At 45.0% G+C, this 26,303-nt stretch overlaps 1 protein-coding gene across 1 annotated transcript in view; it reads right to left on the reverse strand.

The window, feature by feature from the left end:
* psap (prosaposin) overlaps window positions 1-26,303 on the reverse strand; it is a 75,600-nt gene that overhangs the window by 40,231 nt on the left and 9,066 nt on the right. The window contains exons 2-3 of the mRNA XM_055661953.1: window positions 12,888-13,021; window positions 4,636-4,710 (exon numbers count right to left, since the gene is read on the reverse strand). Coding sequence (XP_055517928.1) covers window positions 4,636-4,710; window positions 12,888-13,021 — 209 coding nt within the window. The remainder of the gene's footprint in view (window positions 1-4,635; window positions 4,711-12,887; window positions 13,022-26,303) is intronic.

The raw sequence follows: 26,303 nt of genomic DNA on the forward strand, positions 1-26,303 counted from the left end.
ATATTCACTTGACATCTCTTGACTCTGCTCTTTAATGTAGGAACTGAACCTTCCTTTGTCAACGAAGCCCAGTACCTGTTTCATTGTTCAATTCTACACTCCAACAGGGTTTCATATGAACAGTTTGCAGTTTTTGACTAATTTAACCATGTTTGCATTTTGAAAGCATTTGCTCCAATGGAGTTCTCATTCCCCATCTTCGTTGGCTAAGGATCTGATGCTATCTGTTTATTCTGGGTACAAGTTCTTAAGTCACTATACTACGTCCTACAGGGACAGGTAGCGCCATTTTATGTCCGCATGCTAAGGTTTAACACCTGACCGATATATTTGCTCATTATACAGTGCCCTCCGTAATGTTTGGGACAAACACCCATCATTTATTTATTTATTTGCCTCTGTACTCCACAATTTGAGATTTGTAATTAAAAAAATCACATGTGATGGCAGATGGAGTTTAATGCTGATAAGTGTGAGGTGCTACATCTTGGCAGGACAAATCAAAATAGGACGTACATGATAAATGGTAGCGAATTGAGGAATGCAGTTGAACAGAAGGATCTAGGAATAACTGTGCAGTTCCCTGAAGGTGGAATCTCATGTAGATAGGATGGTAAAGAAAGCTTTTGGTGTGCTGGCCTTTATAAATCAGAGCATTGAGTATAGAAGTTGGGATGTCATGTTAAAATTGTACAAGGCATTGGTGAGGCCAATTCTGGAGTATGGTGCACAATTTTGGTTGCCAAATTATAGGAAAGATGTCAATAAAATAGAGAGAGTACAGAGGAGATTTACTAGAATGTTGCCTGGGTTTCAGCAACTAAGTTACAGAGAAAGGTTGAACAAGTTAGGGCTTTATTCTTTGGAGCGCAGAAGGTTAAGGGGGGGACTTGATAGAGGTCTTTAAAATGATGAGTGGGATAGACAGAGTTGACGTGGATAAGCTTTTCCCACTGAGAGTAGGAAAGATTCAAACAAGGGGACATGACTTCAGAATTAAGGGACAGAAGTTTTGGGGTAACATGAGGGGGAACTTTTTTACTCAGAGAGTGGTAGCTGTGTGGAATGAGCTTCCAGTGAAGGTGGTGGAGGCAGGTTCGTTTTTATAATTTAAAAATAAATTGGATAGTTATATGGATGGGAAGGGAATGGAGGGTTATGGTCTGAGCGCAGGTATATGGGACTAGGGGAGATTATGTGTTTGGCACGGACTAGAAGGGTCGAGATGGCCTGTTTCCGTGCTGTAGTTGTTATATGGTTATATGGTTTATTCTTTGGAGCGCAGAAGGTTAAGGGGAGACTTGATAGAGGTCTTTAAAATTATGAGAGGGATAGACAGAGTTGACATGGATAAGCTTTTTCCATTGAGAGTAGGGAAGATTCAAACAAGAGGACATGATTTGAGAATTAAGGGGCAAATGTTTAGAGGTAACACGAGGGGGAACCTCTTTACTCAGAGAGTGGTAGCTGTGTGGAATGAGCTTCCAGTGGAAGTGGTGGAGGCAGGTTTGATTTTATCATTTAAAAATAAATTGGACAGGTATATGGATGGGAAAGGAATGGTGGGTTATGGTCTGAGTGTAGGTAGATGGGACTAGGTGAGAGTAAGTGTTCGGCACAGACTAGAAGGGCCGAGATAGCCTGTTTCCGTGCTGTAATTGTTATATGGTTATATGTGGTTAAATTGCACATTGTCAGATTTATTAAAGGGTATTTTTATACAATTTGGTTTCACCATGTAGAAATTACAGCTGAGTTTATACATAGCCCCCCATTTCAGGGCACCATAATGTTTGGGACACATGGCTTCACAGGTGTTTGTAATTGCTCAGGGGTGTTTAAATGCCTCCTTAATGCAGGTCAGCACCTAGTCTTTCCTCCAGTCTTTCCATCACCTGTGGAAACTGTTATTGCTTTTTATTAACATGAGGACCAAAGTTGTGCCAATAAAAGTCCAAGAAGCCAATATGAGACTGAGAAACAAGAATAAAACCAAACCTTACCAAAATCAACTGTTTGGAACATCATTAAGAAGAGAGCACTGGTGAGCTTACTGATCGCAAAAGGACTGGCAGGTCAAGGAAGACCTCTACAGCTGGTGACAAAAATATTCTCTCTATAATAAAGAAAAATCCCCAAACACCTGTCCGACAGATCAGAAACACTCTTCAGGAGTGGATTTGTCAATGGCCACTGTCCGCAGAAGACTTCATTAACAGAAATACAAAGACTACACTGCAAGACGCAAACCACTGGTTAGCCGCAAAAATAGGATGGCCAGGTTACAGTTTCCAAGAAGTACTTAAAAGAACAACCACAGTTCTGGAAAAATGTCTTGTGTACAGATGAGACGAAGATTAACTTATATCAGTGATGGCAAGAGCATAGTATGGCGAAGAAAAGGAAGTGCCCAAGATCCAAAGCATACCGCCTGCATCTGTGAAACACAGTGGTGGGGGTGTTATGGCCTGGGCATGTATGGCTGCTGAAGGTACTGGCTCACTTCATTGATGATACAACTGCTGATGGTAGTAGCATAATGAATACCTAAGTGTATGGACACATCCTATCTGCTCAAGTTCAAACAAATGCCTCAAATCACTTTGTCTGGCGGTTCATTCTACAGCAAGACAATGATCCCAAACATACTGCTAAAGCAACAAAGGAGTTTTTTCAAAGCAAAAAACTGGTCAATTCTTGAGTGGCCAAGTCAATCAACTAATCTGAACCCAATTAAGCATGCCTTTTATATGTTCAAGAGAAAACTGAAGGGGACTACCCCCCAAAACAAGCATAAGCTAAAAATGGCTGCAATACAGGTCTGCCTCATGGACATCACCAGAGAAGACACATCACAGGTGATGTCCATGAATCGCAGACTTCAAGCATTCATTGCATGTGAAGGATATGCAACAAAATACAGTTTGAATAACTCGAAAAGGATACCATCATGCACATAGCTCGCATCAACAAGACCTTGCTACCAGGAAAACTCAAGCTGTGGTGCTTCTACTACTAGCATACTACCAAGACTATTTTGGCCCTTAACTGTGTATGAAATCCTCATCAACAAAGTGGAAAAGCTGGAAAGAATGATCAGCACATATGTGAAACAGTGGCTTGGATTTCCACAATACTGAAGTGCTGTCGGACTGCATGCGAGTGGTAAATTGGAATTACCCATTGCAGGACTTGTGGAAAAGTTCAAATGCACTAAAGCAAGGTTGGTCATGACCATCACTGAATCTGAAGATACTGTGTTCGTAAGGCACCCTCCCCCCCTCCCCCATGTGATAACAGGGAGGAAGTGGACCCCATCTGAAGCTGTTCAGAGTGCTAAGTCTGCTCTTCATTTCAGGGATGTGGTTGGCCAAGTCCAACACGGGAGAGCCAGGCTCGGACCCGTCCCAAAAGCTACTCAATGGCACAAGGCAACATCAGTGCAGAAGAGACGGTTCGTGGTGGAGGAGGTGAGAAGACGGGAGGAGGCAGAGCAACACGCCAAGGCCATCTCAATGGCCAAGCAGGGCCAATGGACTAACTGGGAGAGCCTGGATAAGAGGAAATTCAGCAGGCGTGACATCTGGCAAATGCAGGCATCTTGGCATTACTGAAATAAATCATTACTAGATACAATTATATCTTCGCTCCATAGATGCTTTCTCACCCGCTGAGTTTCTCCAGCATTGTTGTCTACCAGATACAATGAGTCCAGGCTCCCTCTGTAGGATGCCAAAGATGATCCATTGCCACCTTGGCAAACAGAGCCCTGGACAATATCATAGAAAAACATAGAAATTAGGTGCAGGAGTAGGCCCGGCCCTGGCCTGCACCGCCATTCAATATCATGGCTGATCATCTCAGTATCCCGTACCTGCTATAGCCATACTCTCTATCCCCTTAGCCCAAGGGCAATTAACTCCCTCTTAAATGCCAATGAACCTACTACCCTCTGCGAATCCTTCTCTCCTCTGCTAAAAATGCCACAATTATGCTTGATGGACTGTGGAAGAAATCCTTTCTGCCTTGCGGGTTGTGTGAGCCAACAGTTGCTGCTTAGTGCGGGTGTCAGGGGTTATGGGGTGAAGCAGAATGGGGCTGAGTGGGAAAGATAGGTCACCATGATTCAATAGACTTAATGGGCTGAATGGCTTCATTCTGCTTCTAGAGCTTATGAACACACGACCCAGTTCAGAACCTGGCCTCAATGGAGGTGCATCAGAAGAGTACAGTGTGCTTCAGCTGCCAGTGGCTTTTAACACCACAGAGACCTGGATCTGTGGGCAGTAGGATGTCTTCTCACCTCTTCAAACACAGCAATGTTTCTCAAAGAGCAACTACATATAGAAAGACACAGTGGTGCTGCTGTCTCATAGCACCAAAGAGTTGCTGTATCATGGCACGGGTTTGATACTGAACTGTGGTGCTGTCTGTGTGGAGTTTGCAAATTCACCCTGTGACCTTCCCCCAGTTTCCTGCCACATTCCAGGTTTGTAGTTTAATTGGCCTCGGTGTGCAGGGAATGGGAAGTGATGGTGTTTGATGGATGGGCAGTGTGGACTCGGTGGGCCAAGGGGCCGTTATTATGCTGTATCTCTAAACTAAACTACTGCGCGCGCACAAACACAAACATACCTCTGTGGTATTGTCCTTCAGAAGATTTCCCACCATGGACATAACTTCTTTGCACAGATCACAAGGGACAGATTTCTGAAATGAAACAAATAGATTTCCATTAGACATTATTGCCACAAAAAGCTGGAGTAACTCAGTGGGTCTGTTGCAACTCGGGAGAGGGGGAGCAAAGGCAGAGATGAGGGGTACCGAGGAGACACAAGCGAGGGCCTCATCCATGATGGGAGAGGGGAATCCCCGTTCCCTAAAGAATGAGGACATCTCGGATGTCCCCTCGGATGAGGGGGTTCTCCCCTCCCATCATAGGTGAGGCTCTCACTTGAATCTCATCGGTACCCCGCAGCTCCACCCTTGCTCCCCCTCCCCCTTGTCGCATCAGAGTCCCCCTAGTCCTTATCTTCCACCCCATCAGCCGTCCCATACAATACATAATCCTCTGAAATTTCCGCCACCTCCAAAAGGATCTCACCATTAGCCACATTTTCCCCATCTCCACCCCTTACCGCCTTCCGCCGTGATCATTCCTTCCGCAACTCCCTGGTTAACATCCCTTCCCACCCAAACCACCCCCTCACCACGTACCTTCCCCTGCAACCGCAGAAGATGCAGCACCTGACCCTATATCTCCCCCCTTCGACTCTGTCCAGGGACCCCGACAATCCTTTCAGGTCAGGCAGAGGCTCACTTGCACCTCCTCCAACCTCATCTACTGTATCCGTTGTTCATGATGTGGACTCTTATACATCGGCGAGATCAAACGCAGACTGGGCGATCGTTTAGCTGAACACCTTCGCTCAGACGGCCTGAACCAACCTGATCTCCCGGTTGCTGGACACTTTAATTCTCCTTCCCATTCCTAAGACCTTTCTGTCCTCTGTCTCCTCCATTGTCAGAGTGAGGCTAATCGCAAATTGGAGCAACAGCATCTCATATTTTGCTTGGGCAGCTTACAGCCCAGTGGCATGAATATTGATTTCTCTCACTCCAGGTAGCCCTGGCATTCCCTCTCTCTATCCCTTCCCTACCCATGTCGCATTAGCTTCTCATTTTCACCCTACAAACAGTGGCCTGTTTCCTTTATCGTCATTACTTTTTTGCATATTTTTTATTCTTCGTTTTTTCATGTCTCCACATCACCATCTATATCTCTCGTTTCCTTTATCTCTAACTAAGGGTCCGAATAAGGGTATCGACCCGATATGTCACCCATTCCTTCTCTCCAAAGATGCTGCCTGTCCTGCTGAGTTACTCCAGCTTTTTGTGTCCATACTGGCATGATTGTGAGATTTACTGTATTTGCTGGCAATGAAGACTCTACTCTTTACCCAAAATGAAGGCACAAAAATTTACCTGCGTCTTGGAGGCGGAAATTGAGGTTGTTAGCCAAGAAAGATAGACTTGGCTATGCCTTAGTACAGCAACATCATGAACGAGATAAGCCAAGTCTATTCATCATTGCTGGCAGCTGAAATGATGCGGCTGTAAAGTGGGATGTGACTGTAAAAGGACAGCGCCGCTGGGGGGGGGGGGGGGGGGGTTCCTTTCATAGGAGGGAGGGGGTCGGGGAGGTAAGTAGCTTGGGTGACTGCGAGCGGCCGCCTTCTGCCGGCCCGCCAGCCTGCCACGGTGACCTTCGGCACAGGTGCAACCGGTGGAGGTGGTGGTTGGTGGGTAGCTACTGGGGGAAGGCTTGCTTCTCCGTCCCGGACTGACTTTCTCTCTCTCTACACTTGTCCCGGGGGAGGTGACCCGAGTGTTACAGCCAGTCCCAGGGACGTGAGGGATCTGGGAACTGCAGCCAGTCCCGGGGCACACAGGCGATGTTTCCGACCCCTGGACTAAACCAAACCATTGATCCTGTCCCGCCATCCTTTTCTCAAAATTTGGCGACTTAAATTGGGGGGTGCGTCTTCGACGCAGGTGCGTCTTCATTGCCGGAAAATACAGAAGTTATCAGTTATGTAGGAAGTTGGATTGATTAAATAGCAGAAGAAACAGTTAGGCAGTAATGTACGGATGTCATGAATTTAATTGTGATGAATAATTTGCACGGATCATTTGAGATGAAAGCCAATTGAACATCCTTAACGTTAAAATAATTTTCTGAATTTGCAGGGAAGTTACTGCATGTCAAAAGTAATACATTAGTAATTAAACAATTATCCCAAATGTGTACAAGGAACTATATTAAGGAATCTACTGTTTGCTTGCAATGAATATAATTGCTTCTTCTTTAAGAATTCATGGTTAAAAATTGCTAACGCAGAACATTAGGAACATTTTGGCAAAATGTACCGATGTCAATCATGTCTGACGAATCTTATAGAATTTTTCGAGGATGTAGCTAGTAGAGTGGATAAGGGAGAACCAGTGGATGTGTTATATCTGGACTTTCAGAAGGCTTTCGACAAGGTCCCACATAAGAGATTAGCATACAAACTAAAAGCACGTGGTATTGGGGGTTCAGTATTGATGTGGATGGAGAACTGGCTGGCAGACAGGAAGCAAAGAGTTAACGGGTCCTTTTCAGAATGGCAGGCAGTGACTAGTGGGGTACCGCAAGGCTCAGTGCTGGGACCCCAGCTATTTACAATATATATTAATGATTTGGACAAAGGAATTGAATGCAACATCTCCAAGTTTGCGGAAACTGATCGAGCAACGTTTTTTCGTTTCCTCTGTGTATGCTCAGTGAAAATGGTATTAAAGGAATACTGAATATTGAATACTGAGGTGCATTGATGGAGGAGTTGGTAGTGTTAGTGTAGATGCTGGTTAACACCAATGATAGACAATCAATGCTGGAGTAACTCAGCGGGTTAGGCAGCATCTATGGAGAAAAGAAATAGGTGACGTTTTGGGTTGAAACCTCTCTCCTCTGGACGCGAGAAGGGTTTCAACCCGAAATGTCACCTATTCCTTTTCTACAGAGATATTGCCTGACCCGCTTAGTTACTTCAGCATTGTGTGCCTATCTTAGATGAGTGTTAGGTTTCTTGTAGAGCTGAAGGCTGACAGCTCTCCAGGACCGGATGGGATCTATCCCAGGTTATTAATATAGCCACGAGAGGGGACTGCTGAGGGTTGGCAGGGATTTGTGTAATCTCTTTAGCCACAAGCGAGGTTTCAGAGGACTGGAGGATAACCAATGTTGTTCCTCTGCTTATGGAGCACGGTGGGGACAAACCAGGAGACTATAAGCTGGTGAGACTTACATCGGTGGTGGGGAAATTAATGGACATTCTCAAGCATAGGATCGACTTGTGTCTGGATATGCACAAGCGGATTAAGGATAGTCAGCATGGCTTTGTGCAGGGGAGGCCACGCCACACAAACTTAATTGAGTTGCACACACCCCCCCCCCCCCCCCCCCCCCCCCCGTGGAGGTGAGAAAGGTGATTGATGAGGGTAGTGGATGTTGTGTACATTTGAAAAAAAATTGACAATGTCCCCATGGAAAGCTGATCACAAAGATCAAGGTACATAGGATCCACTGAAGCCTAGGAAATTGCATTCAAAATTAGACCATAAAAGAATCAGCGCTGAGGCATTTGTCTGCATCTGTGCATGAGTGCCCCTTCTATCTGTGTGCGTCTGTCTGCCGGCACGTGCGTATTTATGCATGTGTGCGCATGTGTGGGTATGTGTGGACGTGTGTGTATGGACGTGGGTGTGCTAGCATGTGTGTGTATGTATGTATGTGTGTGTGCATGTGTGTGCAGGTGTGTATATGTGAGAATGTGTGTTTATGTATGTGTGTATGTATGTGTATGTGTGCATATATGTGTGTATGTGTGCATGTGTGTGTGCATGCATGTGTGTATGTGTGCACATGTGTATCTTTGTGTAACCATATAACCATATAACAATTACAGCACGGAAACAGGCCATCTAGACCCTTCTAGTCCGTGCCGAACACGTATTCTCCCCTAGTCCCATATACCTGCGCTCAGACCATAACCCTCCATTCCCTTCCCATCCATATAACTATCCAATTTATTTTTAAATGATAAAAACGAACCTGCCTCCACCACCTTCACTGGAAGCTCATTCCACACAGCTACCCCTCTCTGAGTAAAGAAGTTCCCCCTCATGTTGCCCCTAAATTTCAGTCCCTTAATTCTCAAGTCATGTCCCCTTGTTTGAATCTTCCCTACTCTCAGTGGGAAAAGCTTTTCCACGTCAACTCTGTCTACCCCTCTCAACATTTTAAAAACCTCTATCAAGTCTCCCCTTAACCTTCTGCGCTCCAAAGAATAAAGCCCTAACTTGTTCAACCTTTCTCTGTAACTTAGTTGCTGAAACCCAGGCAACATTCTAGTAAATCTCCTCTGTACTCTCTCTATTTTGTTGACATCCTTCCTATAATTAGGCGACCAAAATTGTACACCATACTCCAGAATTGGCCTCACCAATGCCTTGTATAATTTTAACATTACATCCCAACTTCTATACTCAATGCTCTGATTTATAAAGGCCAGCACACCAAAAGCTTTCTTTACCACCCTATCTACATGAGATTCCACTTTCAGGGAACTGTGCACAATTATTCCCAGATCCCTCTGTTCACCTACATTCTTCAATTCCCTACCATTTACCATGTACGTCCTATTTTGATTTGTCCTGCCAAGATGTAGCACCTCACACTTATCAGCATTAAACTTCATCTGCCATCTTTCAGCCCACTCTTCCAACTGGCATAAATCTCTCTATAGACTTTGAAACTCTACTTCATTACCCGCAACCCCACCTATCTTAGTATCATCTGCATACTTACTAATCCAATTTACCACACCATCATCCAGATCATTGATGTACATGACAAACAACAGTGGACCCAACACAGATCCCTGTGGCACCCCACTCGTCACTGGCCTCCAACCTGACAAACAACCATCCACCATTACTCTCTGGCATCTCCCATTCAGCCACTGTTGAATCCATCTTGCTACTCCACCATTAATACCCAACCATTGAACCTTCTTAACCAACCTTCCATGAGGAACCTTGTCAAAGGCCTTACTGAAGTCCATATACACAACATCCACTGCTTTACCCTCATCAATTTCCCGAGTAACATCTTCAAAAAATTCAAGAAGATTAGTTAAACATGACCTTCCAGGCACAAATCCATGTTGACTGTTCCTAATCAGACCCTGTTTATCCAGATGCTTATATATATTATCTCTAAGTATTCTTTCCATTAATTTGCCCACCACTGACGTCAAACTAACAGGTCTATAATTGCTAGGGTTACTCTTAGACCCCTTTTTAAACAATGGAACAACATGCGCAGTACGACAATCCTCCGGCACTATTCCCGTTTCTAATGACATTTGAAATATTTCTGCCATAGCCCCTGCTATTTCTACACTAACTTCCCTCAATGTCCTAGGGAATATCCTGTCCGGACCTGGAGACTTATCCACTTTATGTGTGTGCGTATGTATGTGTGTGCGTGCGAGTGTGTGTGCATGTGTGTGTGTATGTGTGCATGTGTGTGTATGTGCGCATATGTGTGTGCATGTGTGCGTGTGTATGTGGGCGTGTATGTATGTGCATGTGTGTATATGTGTGCATGTGTGCGGATGTGCCCATGTGTGTGTATGTAGGTGCACGCATGCGTGTGCATGTATGTGTATGTGTGTATATGTGTGCGTATGTGTGCGCATGTGTGTATGTGGTGCATGTGTGTGCATGCATGCACGTGCGTGTATGTATATGTGCATGTGTGTGTATGCGTATGCGTGTATGTGTGCACATGTGTGTATGTGGGCACGTGTGTGTATGTATATGTGCATGTGTGTGTATGTGTGCACGTGTGTGTATGTGTGCACGTGTGTGTATGTGTGCACGTGTGTGTATGTGTGCACGTGTATGCATGTGTGTGTATGCGTGCATGTGTGCATGCATGCGTGTGTGTGCGTGTGTGTATGTATGTATATGTGCATGTGTGTGTATGCGTATGTGTGCACGTGTGTGTATGTGTGCACTTGTGTGTATGTATATGTGCATGTGTGTGTATGTGTGCACGTGTGTGTATGTGTGCACGTGTGTGTATGTGTGCACGTGTATGTATGTGTGCACGTGTATGTATGTGTGCACGTGTATGTATGTGTGCACGTGTATGCATGTGTGCTCGCACATACAAATGTGGTGCAATTGTGAGTAGTGAGAAAGGTTGTAAAAGATTCAGCAGGATCAATTAGACATATGGGCTGAGATGTGACAGGTGGAGTTTTAGTGCGAGATGTTGCACTTTGGCAGGTCAATGTAAGGGGAAAGTATATCATAAATGGTCAGACCATCAGCAGCAATGAAGAAAGGGATCTTGGATCACAAGTCTATCGCATCCTGATAATGGCAACACAGTGTGACATATGACTTCATTGATTGGGGATTGTATATAAATTGGCAACTTCCCCACAAGCTCTGTCTTCCTCCCACACACTAATGACTGGTAGGGTTATTTAGCTTCTACTAATTACATCTAGTGTAAGTGATTGATGGTATTTGGTGGGAGCCCTTGGAAATGTAGGATCTATGGATGGTTTATGCTGGCACAACTCAGTGGGCTGAATGGCCTGTTTCCATGCTGTCTCTCTGTGACTCGAGTAGGAAGGAACTGCAGATGCTGGGTATACACCAAAGATAAGACACAATAAGATGGAGTAATTCAGCAGGACAGGCAGCATCTCTGCAGAAAGGAATAGGTGACATTTCAGGTAGAGACCCAGTCTGAAGAAGGGTCTCACCCCAAAATGTCAGCTATTCCTTTTCTATAGAGATGCTGTCTGACCCGCTGCGTTACTCCAGCTTTTTGTGTTTCTCTATGACTCAGTGTCCTCACAATCTTCAATTATAGGCGGGGCGGGAAGGCTCTTATTAGCAATCTTTGCTTCACATACCGGGATCTGCAGATGCCTTTGTACTGCAATATTCTATGACTTATTCCTGTTTTTTTTTCTTGTGTTGAACAACTCCAATCGCTTTCCGGGTGCAGGTTAATCAAGGCCCACGGATATCTTTCCAACGGCTTCTCTACCACTGATTTTCCAGTCACTGGCCAGGATTCACCTTACCAGCAGTGCTTCATAAATAACATATTTGCTGTCCTCCAGAAACCAATGACAGGATCAGTCAGTCAGCATGGATTTATGATGGGGAAATCATGCTTGACTAATCTTCTGGATTATTTTGAAGGTGTAACAAGTAGAATGGATAAGGGGGAGCCAGTGGATGTGGTGTATCTGGACTTTCAAAAAGCCTTTGACAAGTTCCCACACAAGAGATTAGTGTGCAAAAATTGATCACATGGTATTGGGGGTAGGATATTGACATGGATAGCGAACTGGTTGCCAGATAGGAAGCAAAGAGTACAATTAACGGGTCCTTTTCAGAATGGCAGGCAGCGACTAGTGGGGTGCCGCAAGGCTCAGTTCTGGGACTTCAGTTATTTACAATATATATTTAGACAAAGGTATTAAATGTAACGTCTCCCAATTTGCAGATGACACAAAGCCAGGTGACTGTGTGAGCTGCGAGGAGGATGCTATGAGGTTGCAGGGTATAATGTGGATAAATGTGAGGTTATCCACTTTGGTGATAAAAACAAAGCGGCAGATTATTATCATTATTATATCAATTCACTGGATGTTTTCAAGAGAGTTTGTTTTAGCTCTTAGGGCTAAAAGAATCAAAGGATATGGGGAGAGAGCAGGAATGGATACTGATTTAGGATGATCAGCCATGGTCATATTGAATGGCGATGCTGGCTCGAAGGGCTAAAAGGCCTATATTCCTGAACCAATTTTTCTATGTCTCAGGTTACACAAGAAGAGGAGAACTTCTTCAAGGTAGGCATATCTTGAAGATTTTCATAGATTTTCTATGTCTCAGATTTACTTTTAAAAAATCAACATTATGTTGTGTATTGCTTTCCATCGGTGATACAAAGAACTATCCACTGCTATTATTACCATATAATTCATTTTAGTCCGAGCAAGCCATAGAAAAAAAAGTATTTCACAAAACAAGGTTACTAACTACTACAATGTCTGATCATCATTTATAGTGACAATTGAATTGATGTACTTTTGGTTAATTTACTTCTGTTGATCCCATCATTAATTAAAAACACATTTCATAAGAACCAAATCACATAATATTAAATGACTTTAGACAAGACTACTGAAACAGCGTGCGGGACGTGAATGAGAAGGGATTTGCAGGCTTCTCTCTCACCAACTTACCACAGTTGGTTGTCTCCAAACATTCTGCTGACAGTGTTTCACAGCTCCACACTCGGATGCAGTTTTTACATCATGACACCAAAATGGGGGGCCTTTAGCACATTGTTGCTGGCCTGAGAAAGGCTTGGCCACAGCTGTCAATAGAAAAAAATAATTTAGAATTCACTTTGTAGCTAACATTCAGACAAGGGCCTGAACCAAGATATCTATGTGTAGCACTCTCCCAAACTTAGAGATGCAGAAGTTAATCACATTGCCGTATGTGTAAGACAGAACTGCAGATGGTAGTTTAAATAGACAATAGATGCAGGAGTAGGTCATTCAGCCCTTCGAGCCAGCACCGCCATTCAATGTGATCATGGCTGATCATCCCCAATCAGTACCCCGTTCCTGCCTTCTCCCCATATCCCCTGACTTCGCTATCTTTAAGAGCCCTGTCTAGTTCTCTCTTGAAAGTATCCAAAGAACCGGCCTCCACCGCCCTTGAGGCAGAGAATTCCACAGACTCACAACTCTCTGTGTGAATCGAAGGTAGACACAAAATGCTGGAGCATCTCTGGAGAGAAGGAATGGGTGACATTTCGGGTCGAGACTGGGCCTGTTCACAGGCTACAGGGCATGTTCCTCTGTTTTACTGTTGCTGTGTTCTGTGCGTTTCTAACAACTAGATCTGCACGACACTGCAACCCCTCTCCGACTATGTTATGGAACAGCAGATGGACATATTGAGGAGCATACTGAGGCAGAGAGGGCTATAAGCAGTGGTTCCACCAGATCGGTAGGCAGGTAGTGCAGGAGTCTCCTGTGACTATCTCCCTCTCAAACAAGTGGAGCATTCTGGAAACGGTTAAGGCTGATGACCTTTGGTTTGGTTTATATATACAGCATGGAAATAGGCCCTTCGGCCCACCAAGTCCACACTGACAACCGATCATCCATACACACTAGTTCTATCCTACAAACTAGGGTGACTTTACAGAAGTCAATTAACCTATAAACCTGCACATTTTTGGAATGTGGGAGTAAAACGGAGCACTCGGAGGAAACCCAAGTGGTCACAGGGAGAATGTGTAAACTCCATTCAGACAGCACCCAATCTATAGTCAAGAATACACACAGGCATTTCTATGGTTGTAATCAAAGCTCCAGGAATGTGTATTGTTTTTCTGGTGCCATGCTCAAAGATGTCTCTGAGTGGGTACAAGGCATTCTGAGAGGGGAGGGTGACCAGCGAGAGGTTGTGACCCTTATTGGTACCAGTGACATAGGCACGAAGGGGGATGAGGTCCTGCAAAGAGAATTCAGTGAATTAGGTTAGAGGTTGAAAGAAACAGGAACTCCAGAGTCGTGATCTCGTGATTATTATTCATGTAATGTGCCAGTGAGACAATAAATAGAAAGATAGTACATTCAGGGCGGCATGGTGGTGCAGCGGTAGAGTTGCTGCCATACAGCCCCAGAGACCTGGGTTTCATCCAGGCAACACGTCTGTCAGTACATTCTCCTTGTGACTGCATGGGCTTTCTCCAGGTGCTCCGGTTTCCTCCCATATTCTAAAGACGTGCAGGTTTGTGAGTTAATTGAATTTGGTAACATTGCAAAATTGTTGCTAGTGTTTAGGATAGTTTTAGTGTACGGGAGGGCACAATCGCTGGTCGGCATGGACTCGATGGGTCGATGGACCTGTTTGCGTGCTATATGATTGGATAGGCATATGGATGAGAAGGGAATGGAGGGTTATGGTATGAGTGCAGGCAGGTGGGACTAAGGGAAAATAATTGTTCGGCACGGACTTGTAGGGCCGAGATGGCCTGTTTCCGTGCCGTTATTGTTATATGGTTATATGGTTATATGTCTGTTTGTCTAAAGCAAAGCAAAGTACATTCAGTGGGTGGCCAAGGAGTTGGTGCAAGAATGAGGGCTTTAGATATACGGTTCATTGAGCGTGTTCCAAGGCAGGTGGCACCTGTACAGAAGGGACATTGTAATTGAGCTTGAGGGGAACCAATATCCTCACAGGGAGGTTCGTAAGCACTACTCAAGATGGTTTAAACTAGAAGGTGCGGGGTATATCAACCAGAGCAGTAGGTCAGAAAGTGGAGGCACTGATGGGAAGATGGAGGTTGTGACAAGCAAGTCCAAAAGGACAGACAGGAACAGGTTAACAAAACACAGCCAGACTCATGGGCTGTGTTTATTTCAATGCAAGAAATATTGTGGGAAAAGTAGATGAATTAAGAGCTTGGAACAATGTTGTGGCGGTTTCAGAGGCTAGATAGTGAGAGAGACTAAACTAGCAGCTCAACACTCGAGGGTTTCAATGTTGCAGACATGATATAGAGCGTGGTAAAGGAGCTGCTCCACTAATCAGGGAGAATGCCACTCAAGAGAGGACATACTGGAGGGTTCATCCAGTGAGATCATGTAGGCACAGCTCAATCCCACTCTGTTGGGATTGCACTCTCAGCCCAACAATAGCCAGCGGAGGTACAATTGCAACGTTTAAGCACGTACTATCACAACGATTAAGAAACAATTAGACAGGTACATGAATAGGATAGGTTTAGAGGGATATGGGCCAAGTAGGTTTGCGCAAGTTGGACGGAAGGGTCTGTTTCCACGCTGTATCAATCTATGGAAGATAAAGTAACAGATCTGTAGGTAGATTACAGAAAGATGTGAAAGCCACGGGGTTGTCAAAGTGGGTGAATAACTTCCCCAATAGTGACTGTGACTTCCTCAGTGTAAAAGGAAGTGCATCCAGGAGGGGTTCCTGAAACATTGTGCGGCCAGTCCAACCCAAGGAGGAACAAGCTGGTACCTGACCTGAGAGACTGGTGGTTCCGTGGAAGAACATTTGGGGAACCACGATCACTACCCCTTAAGTTATGAATAAGGATAAGTCTGAACTTTAATGGGCCTGTCCCACTTAGGCGATTTTTCAGGCGACTGAAAAAATGGCGACTGGAACAGTGACTGTCAGAGTGGAACAAACACACACACACCGATTCCTTCACCAGCCCGTTATACAGGCGGAGGACAGGGCAAACGGGGGGTGCACTGTCTGAGTGAAATTCACACGGTGAAAAGCCAATGTGATACAGACACACACCGCGATGAACAAGAAGGTTGGCACTGTAATTAAGAGGGTGAAAGCACAGTGTATGGAAAGGGTCACATACAGTGGCTTGCAAAAGTATTTATACCCCTTGAACATTTCACCATTTTGTCACGTTACAACCACAAACGTAAATGTATTTTATTGGGATTTTATGTGATAGACCAACACAAAGTGTGCATAATTGTGAAGTGGAAGGAAAATGATACATGGTTTTCAATTTTTTTTACAAATAAAAAACTGAAAAGTGTGGCGTGCAAAAGTATTCAGCCCCCCTGAGTCAATACTTTGTAGAACCACCTTTCGCTGCAATTACAGCTGCAAGTCTTTTGGGGTATGTCTCTACCAGCTTTGCACATCTAGAGACTGACATTTTTGCCCATTCTTCTTTGCAAAATAGCTCAAGCTCAGTCAGATTGGATGGAGAGCGTCTGTGAACAGCAATTTTCAAGTCTTGCCAGAGATTCTCAATTGGATTTAGGTCTGGACTTTGACTGGGCCATTCTAACACTTGAATATGCTTTGATCTAAACCATTCCATTGTAGCTCTGGCTGTATGTTTAGGGTCGTTGTCCTGCTGGAAGGTGAACCTCCGCCCCAGTCTCAAGTCTTTTGCAGACTCTAACAGATTTTTTTTACCAAGATTGCCCTGTATTTGGCTCCATCCATCGTCCCATCAACTCTGACCAGCTTCCCTATCCCTGCTGAAGAAAAGCATCCCCACAGCTTGATGCTGCCACCACCATGTTTCACAGTGGGGATGGTGTGTTCAGGGTGATGCGCAGTGTTAGTTTTCCGCCACACATAGCGTTTTGCATTTAGGCCAAAAACTTCAATTTTGGTCTCATCTGACCAGAGCACCTTCCGCCACATGTTTGCTGTGTCCCCCACATGGCTTGTGGCAAACTGCAAACTCTTATGGCTTTTTTTCAACAATGGCTTTCTTCTTGCCACTCTTTCATAAAGGCCCGATTTGTGGAGTGCACGACTAATAGTTGTCCTGTGGACAGATTCTCCCACCCGAGCTGTGGATCTCTGCAGCTCCTCCAGAGTTACCATGCTTGGCTGCTTCTCTGATCAATGCTCTCCTTGCCCGGCCTGTCAGTTTAGGTGGACGGCCATGTCTTGGTAGGTTTGCAGTTGTGCCATACTTTTTCCATTTTCGGATGATGGATTGAACAATGCTCCGTGAGATGTTCAAAGCTTGGGATATTTTTTTATAACCTAACCCTGCTTTAAACTTCTCCACAACTTTATCCCTGACCTGTCTGGTGTGTTCCTTGGGCTTCATGATGCTGTTTATTCACTAATGTTCTCTAACAAACCTCTGAGGCCTTCACAGAACAGCTGTATTTATACTGAGATTAGATTACACACAAGTGGATTCTATTTACTAATTAGGTGACTTCTGAAGGCAATTGGTTGCACTGGATTTTATTTAGGGGTATCAGAGTAAAGGGGGCTGAATACTTTTGCATGCCACACTTTTCAGTTTTTTATTTGTAAAAAAAATTACTGTATCATTTTCCTTCCACTTCACAATTATGCACCACTTTGTGTTGGTCCATCACATAAAATCCCAATAAAATACTTTTATGTTTGTGGTTGTAACGTGACAAAATGTGGAAAAGTTCAAGGGGTATGAATACTTTTGCAAGCCACTGTAAGTCCTTTAAAAGAGGGGGAGAGAGAGGAGAGAAGGAGTGGAGACAACTTTTAAGAAGCCAGAGATACACGGCTGTGAAGCTCGGCAGACATTCACATTATCCTTATCCATTATCGGTTATCCTTGGTTCTGAAAACTACTGCTTATGTTCCCCCCCCCCCCAATGAGCCAATGAAATTCACCGGTCATCACCGGCCACAACCTACGGGAACCTATGACAACCTTCGACCTCTTGGCAACCCACGGCACCTACGGCACGCGAATTCTCGCTACTCGCCATGCGGCTTTATTCTAGTCTCCGCTAATTTTTCAACATGATGAAAAATTCACGGCGACCATAATGAGACTGCGACTAGTTCCTAGAATGCGGAAACTCCTCACGGCCATGAAGGGGACTACCCGGCAACCCGCGAACATGTGGCGACCGCTTAGTTTCCTGCAGTCGCCTAAGTGGAACAGGCCCATTAGTGGACAGTACTAAATTGGGGTACGGCAGATTTCAGCATCATTAGGCAGGAATGTGAAAGAGCAAATTGGGAGCAGTTGTTGTTGGGTAAGTCCACATCAGACAGTCCAGCTGATCAGAGTTCAGCATCATTATCTTCCGGTTAGGAGGGATATGGGCCGCAAGCTCAGGAAAACTGGGATGAAGAAGATTGCCAATTTAGACAAAAATGGAAAGAGAAGCATGCATAATCTTTAATTTAGAAAATGGTCAGAGGAAATCAGACAAGTCCCATCAGGAATATAAAGAAAACAGGAATAAACTCAAGCCGGCAATTTATGAGGGCCAGAAGGGCCATGAAAAAGTCACAGAGTCATATACAGCATAGAAGCAGGCCTTTCAGCCCACCTTGTCCATGCTGACCAACTTGCCATTATGGAATAGCCCCATTTGAAACATAGAAGAGATAAGAAAAGGAACACAATGCCTGTGCTGTAGATGAAGCTTGGTTCAACTAATCTCCACTGCCTGCATGTGATTCATATCCCTCCATTCTCTGCACACTTGTGCTTAGGTCAAAGTCTCTGAGACACCACCATCATATCTGCTTCCATCACCCCACGCAGCACTTTCTAGCCACTCACCACCTGTGTAAAATAAACTTGCTCAGCGCATCTCCTTTAAATTCCTCCCTCCCCCTGCCCGCTGGGAAGGAACAGAGAGGGGAGAAGAGTGAGTGCCCAGTTTAGACCCTGATTATGCTGGTGGCCTTGCCAAGGCAGCATGAAGTGTAAACATAGAAAATAGGTGCAGGAGTAGGCCATTCAGCCCTTCGAGCCTGCACCGCCATTCAATATGATCATGGCTGATCATCCAACTCAGTATCCTGTACCTGTCTTCTCTCCATACCCCCTGATCCCTTTAGCCACAAGTGCCACATCTAACTCACTCTTAAATATAGCCAATGAACTGGCCTCAACTACCTTCTGTGGCAGAGAATTCCGGGGATTTACCACTCTCTGTGTGAAAAATGTTTTCCTCATCTCGGTCCTAAAAGATTTCCCCCTTATCCTTAAACTGTGACCCCTTGTTCTGGACTTCCCCAACATCGGAAACAATCTTCCTGCATCTAGACTATCCAACCACTTAAGAATTTTGTAAGTTTCTATAAGATCCCCCTCAATCTTCTAAATTCTAGCGAGTACAAACCAAGTCTATCCAGTCTTTCTTCATATGAAAGTCCTGACATCCCAGGAATCAGTCTGGTGAGCCTTCTCTGTACTCCCTCTATGGCAAGAATGTATTTCCTCAGATTAGGAGACCAAAACTGTACGCATTACTCCAGGTGTGGTCTCACCACGACCCTGTACAACTGCAGTAGAACCTCCCTGCTCCTATACGCAAATCCTTTTGCTATGAATACTAACATACCATTCGCCTTCTTCACTGCCTGCTGCACCTGCATGCCTACTTTTAATGACTGGTGTACCATGACACTCGGGTCTCGTTGCATCTCCCCCTTTCCTAATCTGCCACCATTCAGATATTAGTCTACTTTCCTGTTTATGCCACCAAAGTGGATAACCTCACATTTATCCACTTTGTGTAGATGGAAGAAAGGTTGGTTTGTGTGATGGTTTGGGCTGAGCCTACAATTCTCTGCAATTTCTTGTGGTCTTGGATGGAGCTGGAGCTGTTCCCAATGAGGCAATTTGGTTCCATGGATGAGTTAGCCTCAAGCGCAATATGGAACAATATATAACAAATGAATGAAAAATATACAATACGTAATGATGATCAAGGAGAGCCACAATGGTCCATTGTTGGTTGTGGGCAAGGTGATAACTAGTATTACAGGCAGTGAAATGCAACACAACAGTGAAACTAGTAAGATGACTAGGGTGGGGGAGGGAGGGACAAAGAGGGGTTGCAGGGTTTGCTTTAAGTTAAATTCAATATTCATACAGAAGTTAGACACACAAAGCTGGAGTAACCCAGCGGGACAGGCAGCATCTCAGGAGAGAGGGAATGGGTGACGTTTCGGGTTCAGTACTGCTGAAGCTGCTCAAGCGAAATATGAGGTACTGTGAATATATATGTCTATATGGACTTTAGTAAGGCCTTTGACAAGGTTCCTCATGGAAGGTTGGTTAAGAAGGTTCAATTGTTGGGTATTAATGCAGGAGTAGCAAGATGGATTCAACAGTGGCTGAATGGGAGACCCCAGAGAGTAATGGTGGATGGCTGTTTGTCAGGTTGGAGGCAGGTGACTAGTGGGGTGCCTCAGGGATCTGCGTTGGGTCCACTGTTGTTTGTCATGTACATCAATGATCTGGATGAAGGTGTGGTAAATTGGATTAGTAAGTATGCAGATGATACTAAGATAGGTGGTGTTGTGGATAACAAAGTCTACAGAGAGATTTAGGCCATTTGGAAGAATGGGCTGAACGATGGCAGATGTCGTTTAATGCTGATAAGTGTGAGGTGCTACATAGAAACATAGAAACATAGAAATAGTTGCAGGAGTAGGCCATTCGGCCCTTCGAGCCTGCACCGCCATTTAATATGATCATGGCTGATCATCCAACTCAGTATCCCGTACCTGCCTTCTCTCCATACCCTCTGATCCCCTTGGCCACAAGGGCCACATCTAACTCCCTCTTAAATATAGCCAATGAACTGGCCTCAACTACCCTCTGTGGCAGAGAGTTCCAGAGATTCACCACTCTCTGTGTGAAAAAAGTTCTCCTCGTCTGGGTTTTAAAGGATTTCCCCCTTATCCTTAAGCTGTGACCCCTTGTCCTGGACTTCCCCAACATCGGGAACAATCTTCCTGCATCTAGCCTGTCCAACCCCTTAAGAATTTTGTAAGTTTCTATAAGATCCCCTCTCAATCTCCTAAATTCTAGAGAGTATAAACCAAGTCTATCCAGTCTTTCTTCATAAGACAGTCCTGACATCCCAGGAATCAGTCTGGTGAACCTTCTCTGCACTCCCTCTATGGCAATAATGTCCTTCCTCAGATTTGGAGACCAAAACTGCACGCAATACTCCAGGTGTGGTCTCACCAAGACCCTATACAACTGCAGTAGAACCTCCCTGCTCCTATACTCAAATCCTCTTGCTATGAAAGCCAACATGCCATTCGCTTTCTTTACTGCCTGCTGCACCTGCATGCCTACCTTCAATGACTGGTGTACCATGACACCCAGGTCTCGCTGCATCTCCCCCTTTCCCAATCGGCCACCGTTTAGATAATAATCTGCTTTCCCGTTTTTGCCACCAAAATGGATAACCTCACATTTATCCACATTAAACTGCATCTGCCAAACATTTGCCCACTCACCCAGCCTATCCAAGTCACCTTGCAGTCTCCTAGCATCCTCCTCACACCTAACACTGCCCCCCAGCTTAGTGTCATCCGCAAACTTGGAGATATTGTCTTCAATTCCCTCATCCAGATCATTAATATATATTGTAAATAGCTGGGGTCCCAGTACTGAGCCTTGCGGTACCCCACTAGTCACTGCCTGCCATTGTGAAAAGGACCCGTTTACTCCTACTCTTTGCTTCCTGTTTGCCAGCCAGTTCTCTATCCACATCAATACTGAACCCCCAATGCCATGTGCTTTAAGTTTGTATACTAATCTCTTATGTGGGACCTTGTCGAAAGCCTTCTGGAAGTCCAGATACACCACATCCACTGTTTCTCCCCTATCCACGCTACTAGTTACATCCTCGAAAAAGTCTATAAGATTCGTCAGACATGATTTACCTTTCGTAAATCCATGCTGACTTTGTCCAATGATTTCACCACTTTCCAAATGTGCTGCTATCCCATCTTTAATAACTGACTCTAGCAGTTTCCCCACTACCGATGTTAGGCTAACTGGTCTGTAATTCCCCGTTTTCTCTCTCCCTCCCTTCTTAAAAAGTGGGGTTACGTTTGCTACCCGCCGATCCTCTGGAACTACTCCAGAATCTAAAGAGTTTTGAAAGATTATTACTAATGCATCCACTATTTCTGGAGCTATTTCCTTAAGTACTCTGGGATGCAGCCTATCTGGCCCTGGGGATTTATCGGCCTTTAATCCATTCAATTTACCCAACACCACTTCCCGACTAACCTGGATTTCACTCAATTCCTCCACCTCCTTTGACCCGCGGGCCCCTGCTATTTCCGGCAGATCATTTATGTCTTCCTTAGTGAAGACGGAACCAAAGTAGTTATTCAATTGGTCCGCCATATCCTGGTTCCCCATGATCAACTCACCTGTTTCTGACTGCAAGGGACCTACATTTGTTTTAACTAATCTCTTTCTTTTCACATATCTATAAAAACTTTTGCAGTCAGTTTTTATGTTCACTGCCAGTTTTCTTTCATAATCCATTTTTCCTTTCCTAATTAAGCCCTTCGTCCTCCTCTGCTGGTCTCTGAATTTCTCCCAGTCCTCCGGTATGCTGCTTTTTCTGGCTAGTTTGTACGCATCATCCTTTGCTTTGATACTATCCCTGATTTCCCTTGTTATCCATGGATGCACTACCTTCCCTGATTTATTCTTTTGCCAAACTGGGATGAACAATTTTTGTAGTTCATCCATGCAGTCTTTAAATGCCTTCCATTGCATATCCACCGTCAACACTTTTAGAATTAATTGCCAGTCAATCTTGGCCAATTCACGTCTCATACCCTCAAAGTTACCTTTCTTTAAGTTCAAAACCATTGTTTCTGAATTAACAATGTCACTCTCCATCCTAATGAAGAACTCAACCATATTATGGTCACTCTTGCCCAAGGGGCCACGCACAACAAGACAACTAACTAACCCTTCCTCATTACTCAATACCCAGTCTAAAATAGCCTGCTCTCTCGTTGGTTCCTCTACATGTTGGTTTAGATAACTATCCCGCATACATTCCAATAAATCCTCTTCCTCAGCACCCCTGCCAGTTTGATTCAACCAATCTATATGTAGATTGAAGTCACCCATTATAACTGCTTTGCCTTTGTCGCAAGCATTTCTAATTTCCTGTTTGATACCATCTCCAACTTCACTACTACTGTTAGGTGGCCTGTACACAACACCCACCAGCGTTTTCTGCCCCATCTTGGCAGGACAAATCAAAATAGGACACACATGGTAAATGGTAGCGAATTGAGGAATGCAGTTGAACAGAGGGATCTAGGAATAACTGTGCATAGTTCCCTGAAGGTGGAATCTCATGTAGATAGGCTGGTAAAGAAAGCTTTTGGTATGCTAGCCTTTATAAATCAGAGCATTGAGTATAGAAGTTGGGATGTCACGTTAAAATTGTACAAGGCATTGGTGAGACCAATTCTGTAGTATGGTGTACAATTTTGGTCGCCCAATTATAGGAAGGATGTCAACAAAATAGAGAGAGTGCAGAGGAGATTTACTAGAATGTTGCCTGGGTTTCAGCACCTAAGTCACAGAGAAAGGTTGAATAAGTTAGGTCTTTATTCTCTGGAGCGCAGGTTAAGGGGGGGGACTTGATAGAGGTCTTTAAAATGATGAGAGGGATAGACAGAGTTGACGTGGACAAGCTTTTCCCATTGAGAGTAGGGAAGATTCAAACAAGAGGACATGACTTGAGAATGAAGGGACAGAAGTTTAGGGGTAACATGAGGAGGGACTTCTTTACTCAGAGAGTGGTAGCTGTGTGGAATGAGCTTCCGGTGGAAGTGGTGGAGGCAGGTTTGATTTTATCATTTAAAAATAAATTGGATAGGTATATGGATGGGAAAGGAAAATGGTTATGGTCTGAGTGCAGGTAGATGGGACTAGGGGAAAATAATTGTTCGGCACGGACTTGTAGGGCCGAGATGGCCTGTTTCCGTGCTGTAATTGTTGTATGGTTATATTTAAAAAAAACTCAGGTCCAGGTCCCTGCAACTTCTGTGCCCATTGGAATGAACATAAACCAAACACTGATTGGTTTTTTAAAATATTAAAACTGCTTTAATTTCTCTCAGTTGGCTGAACAATACGGAAAAGGAGAGTTTCTGACTGCCATGAATACAATTCAGCATATTTAAACGGTGCACTACTTTCAGTATTATGGATTTCTTAATGCCAAAAAAACCCTCAAGTAGTTTAGAGGATTAGCAAATGTGAAATGTGCATTCATTATGCATGAAAAGCTTACTGATGTTTAAACATAATGGCCCAGTCCTCCTAATGCTCCACAAAGCAGACAATTCTCTTGCACCAAGCTGATGCAGAATAAAGAACAATGCTGCAAATGTGGAACAGAAACCAAGGGCTAGCAAGCGTTGTGGAATGCAGTCACATGCTGCTGATCACACACTCACATGATTAAACTAAAGAGCACAACACATCATGGGACAAGATTACTCACTCAGCTTGATAATCTTATGTTTCACAAACCACTCCACTCTCTGAAATAGAAATAGACTGCGACTGTTCCCATCCAAACCTCCCCTCCCTTCCAGTAGTGGAGTGTCCAATCATGTCATTTACAATGTCACTTCCCCAAAATCTAGCAACCAAAAAGTCATGAACTTCCCCAACCTAATTTAATCAACACATTGTACTTTTAAACTTTAGGAATCTTTTTATGTTAAAAATGTGAAAATCTAGTTTATAACTTTTAAGAGTTGCTGGTATGTCATACACCATCACAAAAAAAGCACATCATCATCTAGAAATGTTTCTTACAATGGGCTTCAATGTTGATTGATTTAAGGATACAGCATTGTAACAGGCCCAGGCCATGGAATCCACGCCAACAAGCTATCATCCGTTCACACTAAGTTATGTTATCCCACTTTCTAATCCACTCCCTGCACACTAGGGGCAATTTAGAGGGCCACGTCTTTAGGATGTGGGAGGAAACCGGAGCACCCAGAGGATACCCACTCGCTCACAGGGAGAACGTGCAAACTCCACACAGTTGACATTTGGGGTCTGCATTAAACCCGGGTCCTCGGCACAAAGAGGCAGCTGCTCTTCCCACTGCACCACTGTCCTGCCCCACCAACCTTGTATGGATAGCAGTATCATCCTGTCAATAATCCCATCACCAATTGCAGTGTCTTCTGCTAACTCACTACAGACCTCCTGTATTCATCGGGATCTCAGATCCCATAAGGCTTGGATAGAGTGAATGTGGGAGAGTCCAGGACTAGAGGTCATAGCCTCAGAATTAAAGGATGTCCGTTTAGCAAGGAGATGAGGAGAAATGTCTTTAGTCAAGGGTGGTTAATCTGAGGATTTATTTGCCACAGAAGGCTGTGGAGGCAGAGTCAGTGGATATATTTAAGGGAGAGATAGATAGATTCTTGATTTGTGCGGGTGTCCAAAATATTCCAAATGGAATTTAAACTGGAGGTGGTACCTCATGGTGGTACCCCATCTCCCCCTCCCCCCCACAACTCTCTCGCCCTCCCCCTCTCTCCTCCTCCCCCCCCCCACCCCTTCTCCTCCCCTCCCCCAACCCTTCTCCTCCCCATCTCCATCTCCCTCTCCTCAGCGAGTCGGGCCGCCGCTGCCTCAGCTCTGAGTCGGCCCGCCTTAGCTCTGAGTCGGGCCGCCGCCGGAACGCAGCCTCAGCTCCGAGTCCCGCAGCCTCAGCTCAGCTCAGCTCCGAGTCCCGCAGCCTCAGCTCCGAGTCCCGCAGCCTCAGCTCCGAGTCCCGCAGCCTCAGCTCCGAGTCCCGCAGCCTCAGCTCCGAGTCCCGCAGCCTCAGCTCCGAGTCCCGCAGCCTCAGCTCCGAGTCCCGCAGCCTCAGCTCCGAGTCCCGCAGCCTCAGCTCCGAGTCCCGCATCCTCAGCTCCGAGTCCCGCAGCCTCAGCTCCGAGTCCCGCAGCCTCAGCTCCGAGTCCCGCAGCATCAGCTCCGAGTCAGGCCGCCGCCGCCTCAGCCCCGAAGTCGGCCAGCCTCTCGTTGTAAGTCCTGGCTGGCTCTGCCTCCGGAGCCTCGAGGTCGGTCGCAGTTGCAGACCACCAGCTCCGCCATTAGGCCTCAGCGCAGACGGACGCAGGGAAGGGGGATACGACAAGAAAAAGTCGCATTCCCACCGAAGGAAGAGACAAAAAAACATTTCACCCCCCGCCCACACATAACACAGCCTAAGAAACTAAAATTAACTAAAACAAGACACAAAAAACCAACAACAAAAGTAAAAACAGACGGACTGCAGGCG

The sequence above is a fragment of the Leucoraja erinacea genome, chromosome 34 (genome assembly GCF_028641065.1).
Source record: "Leucoraja erinacea ecotype New England chromosome 34, Leri_hhj_1, whole genome shotgun sequence".
Classification (NCBI taxonomy): Eukaryota; Metazoa; Chordata; class Chondrichthyes; order Rajiformes; family Rajidae; genus Leucoraja; species Leucoraja erinaceus.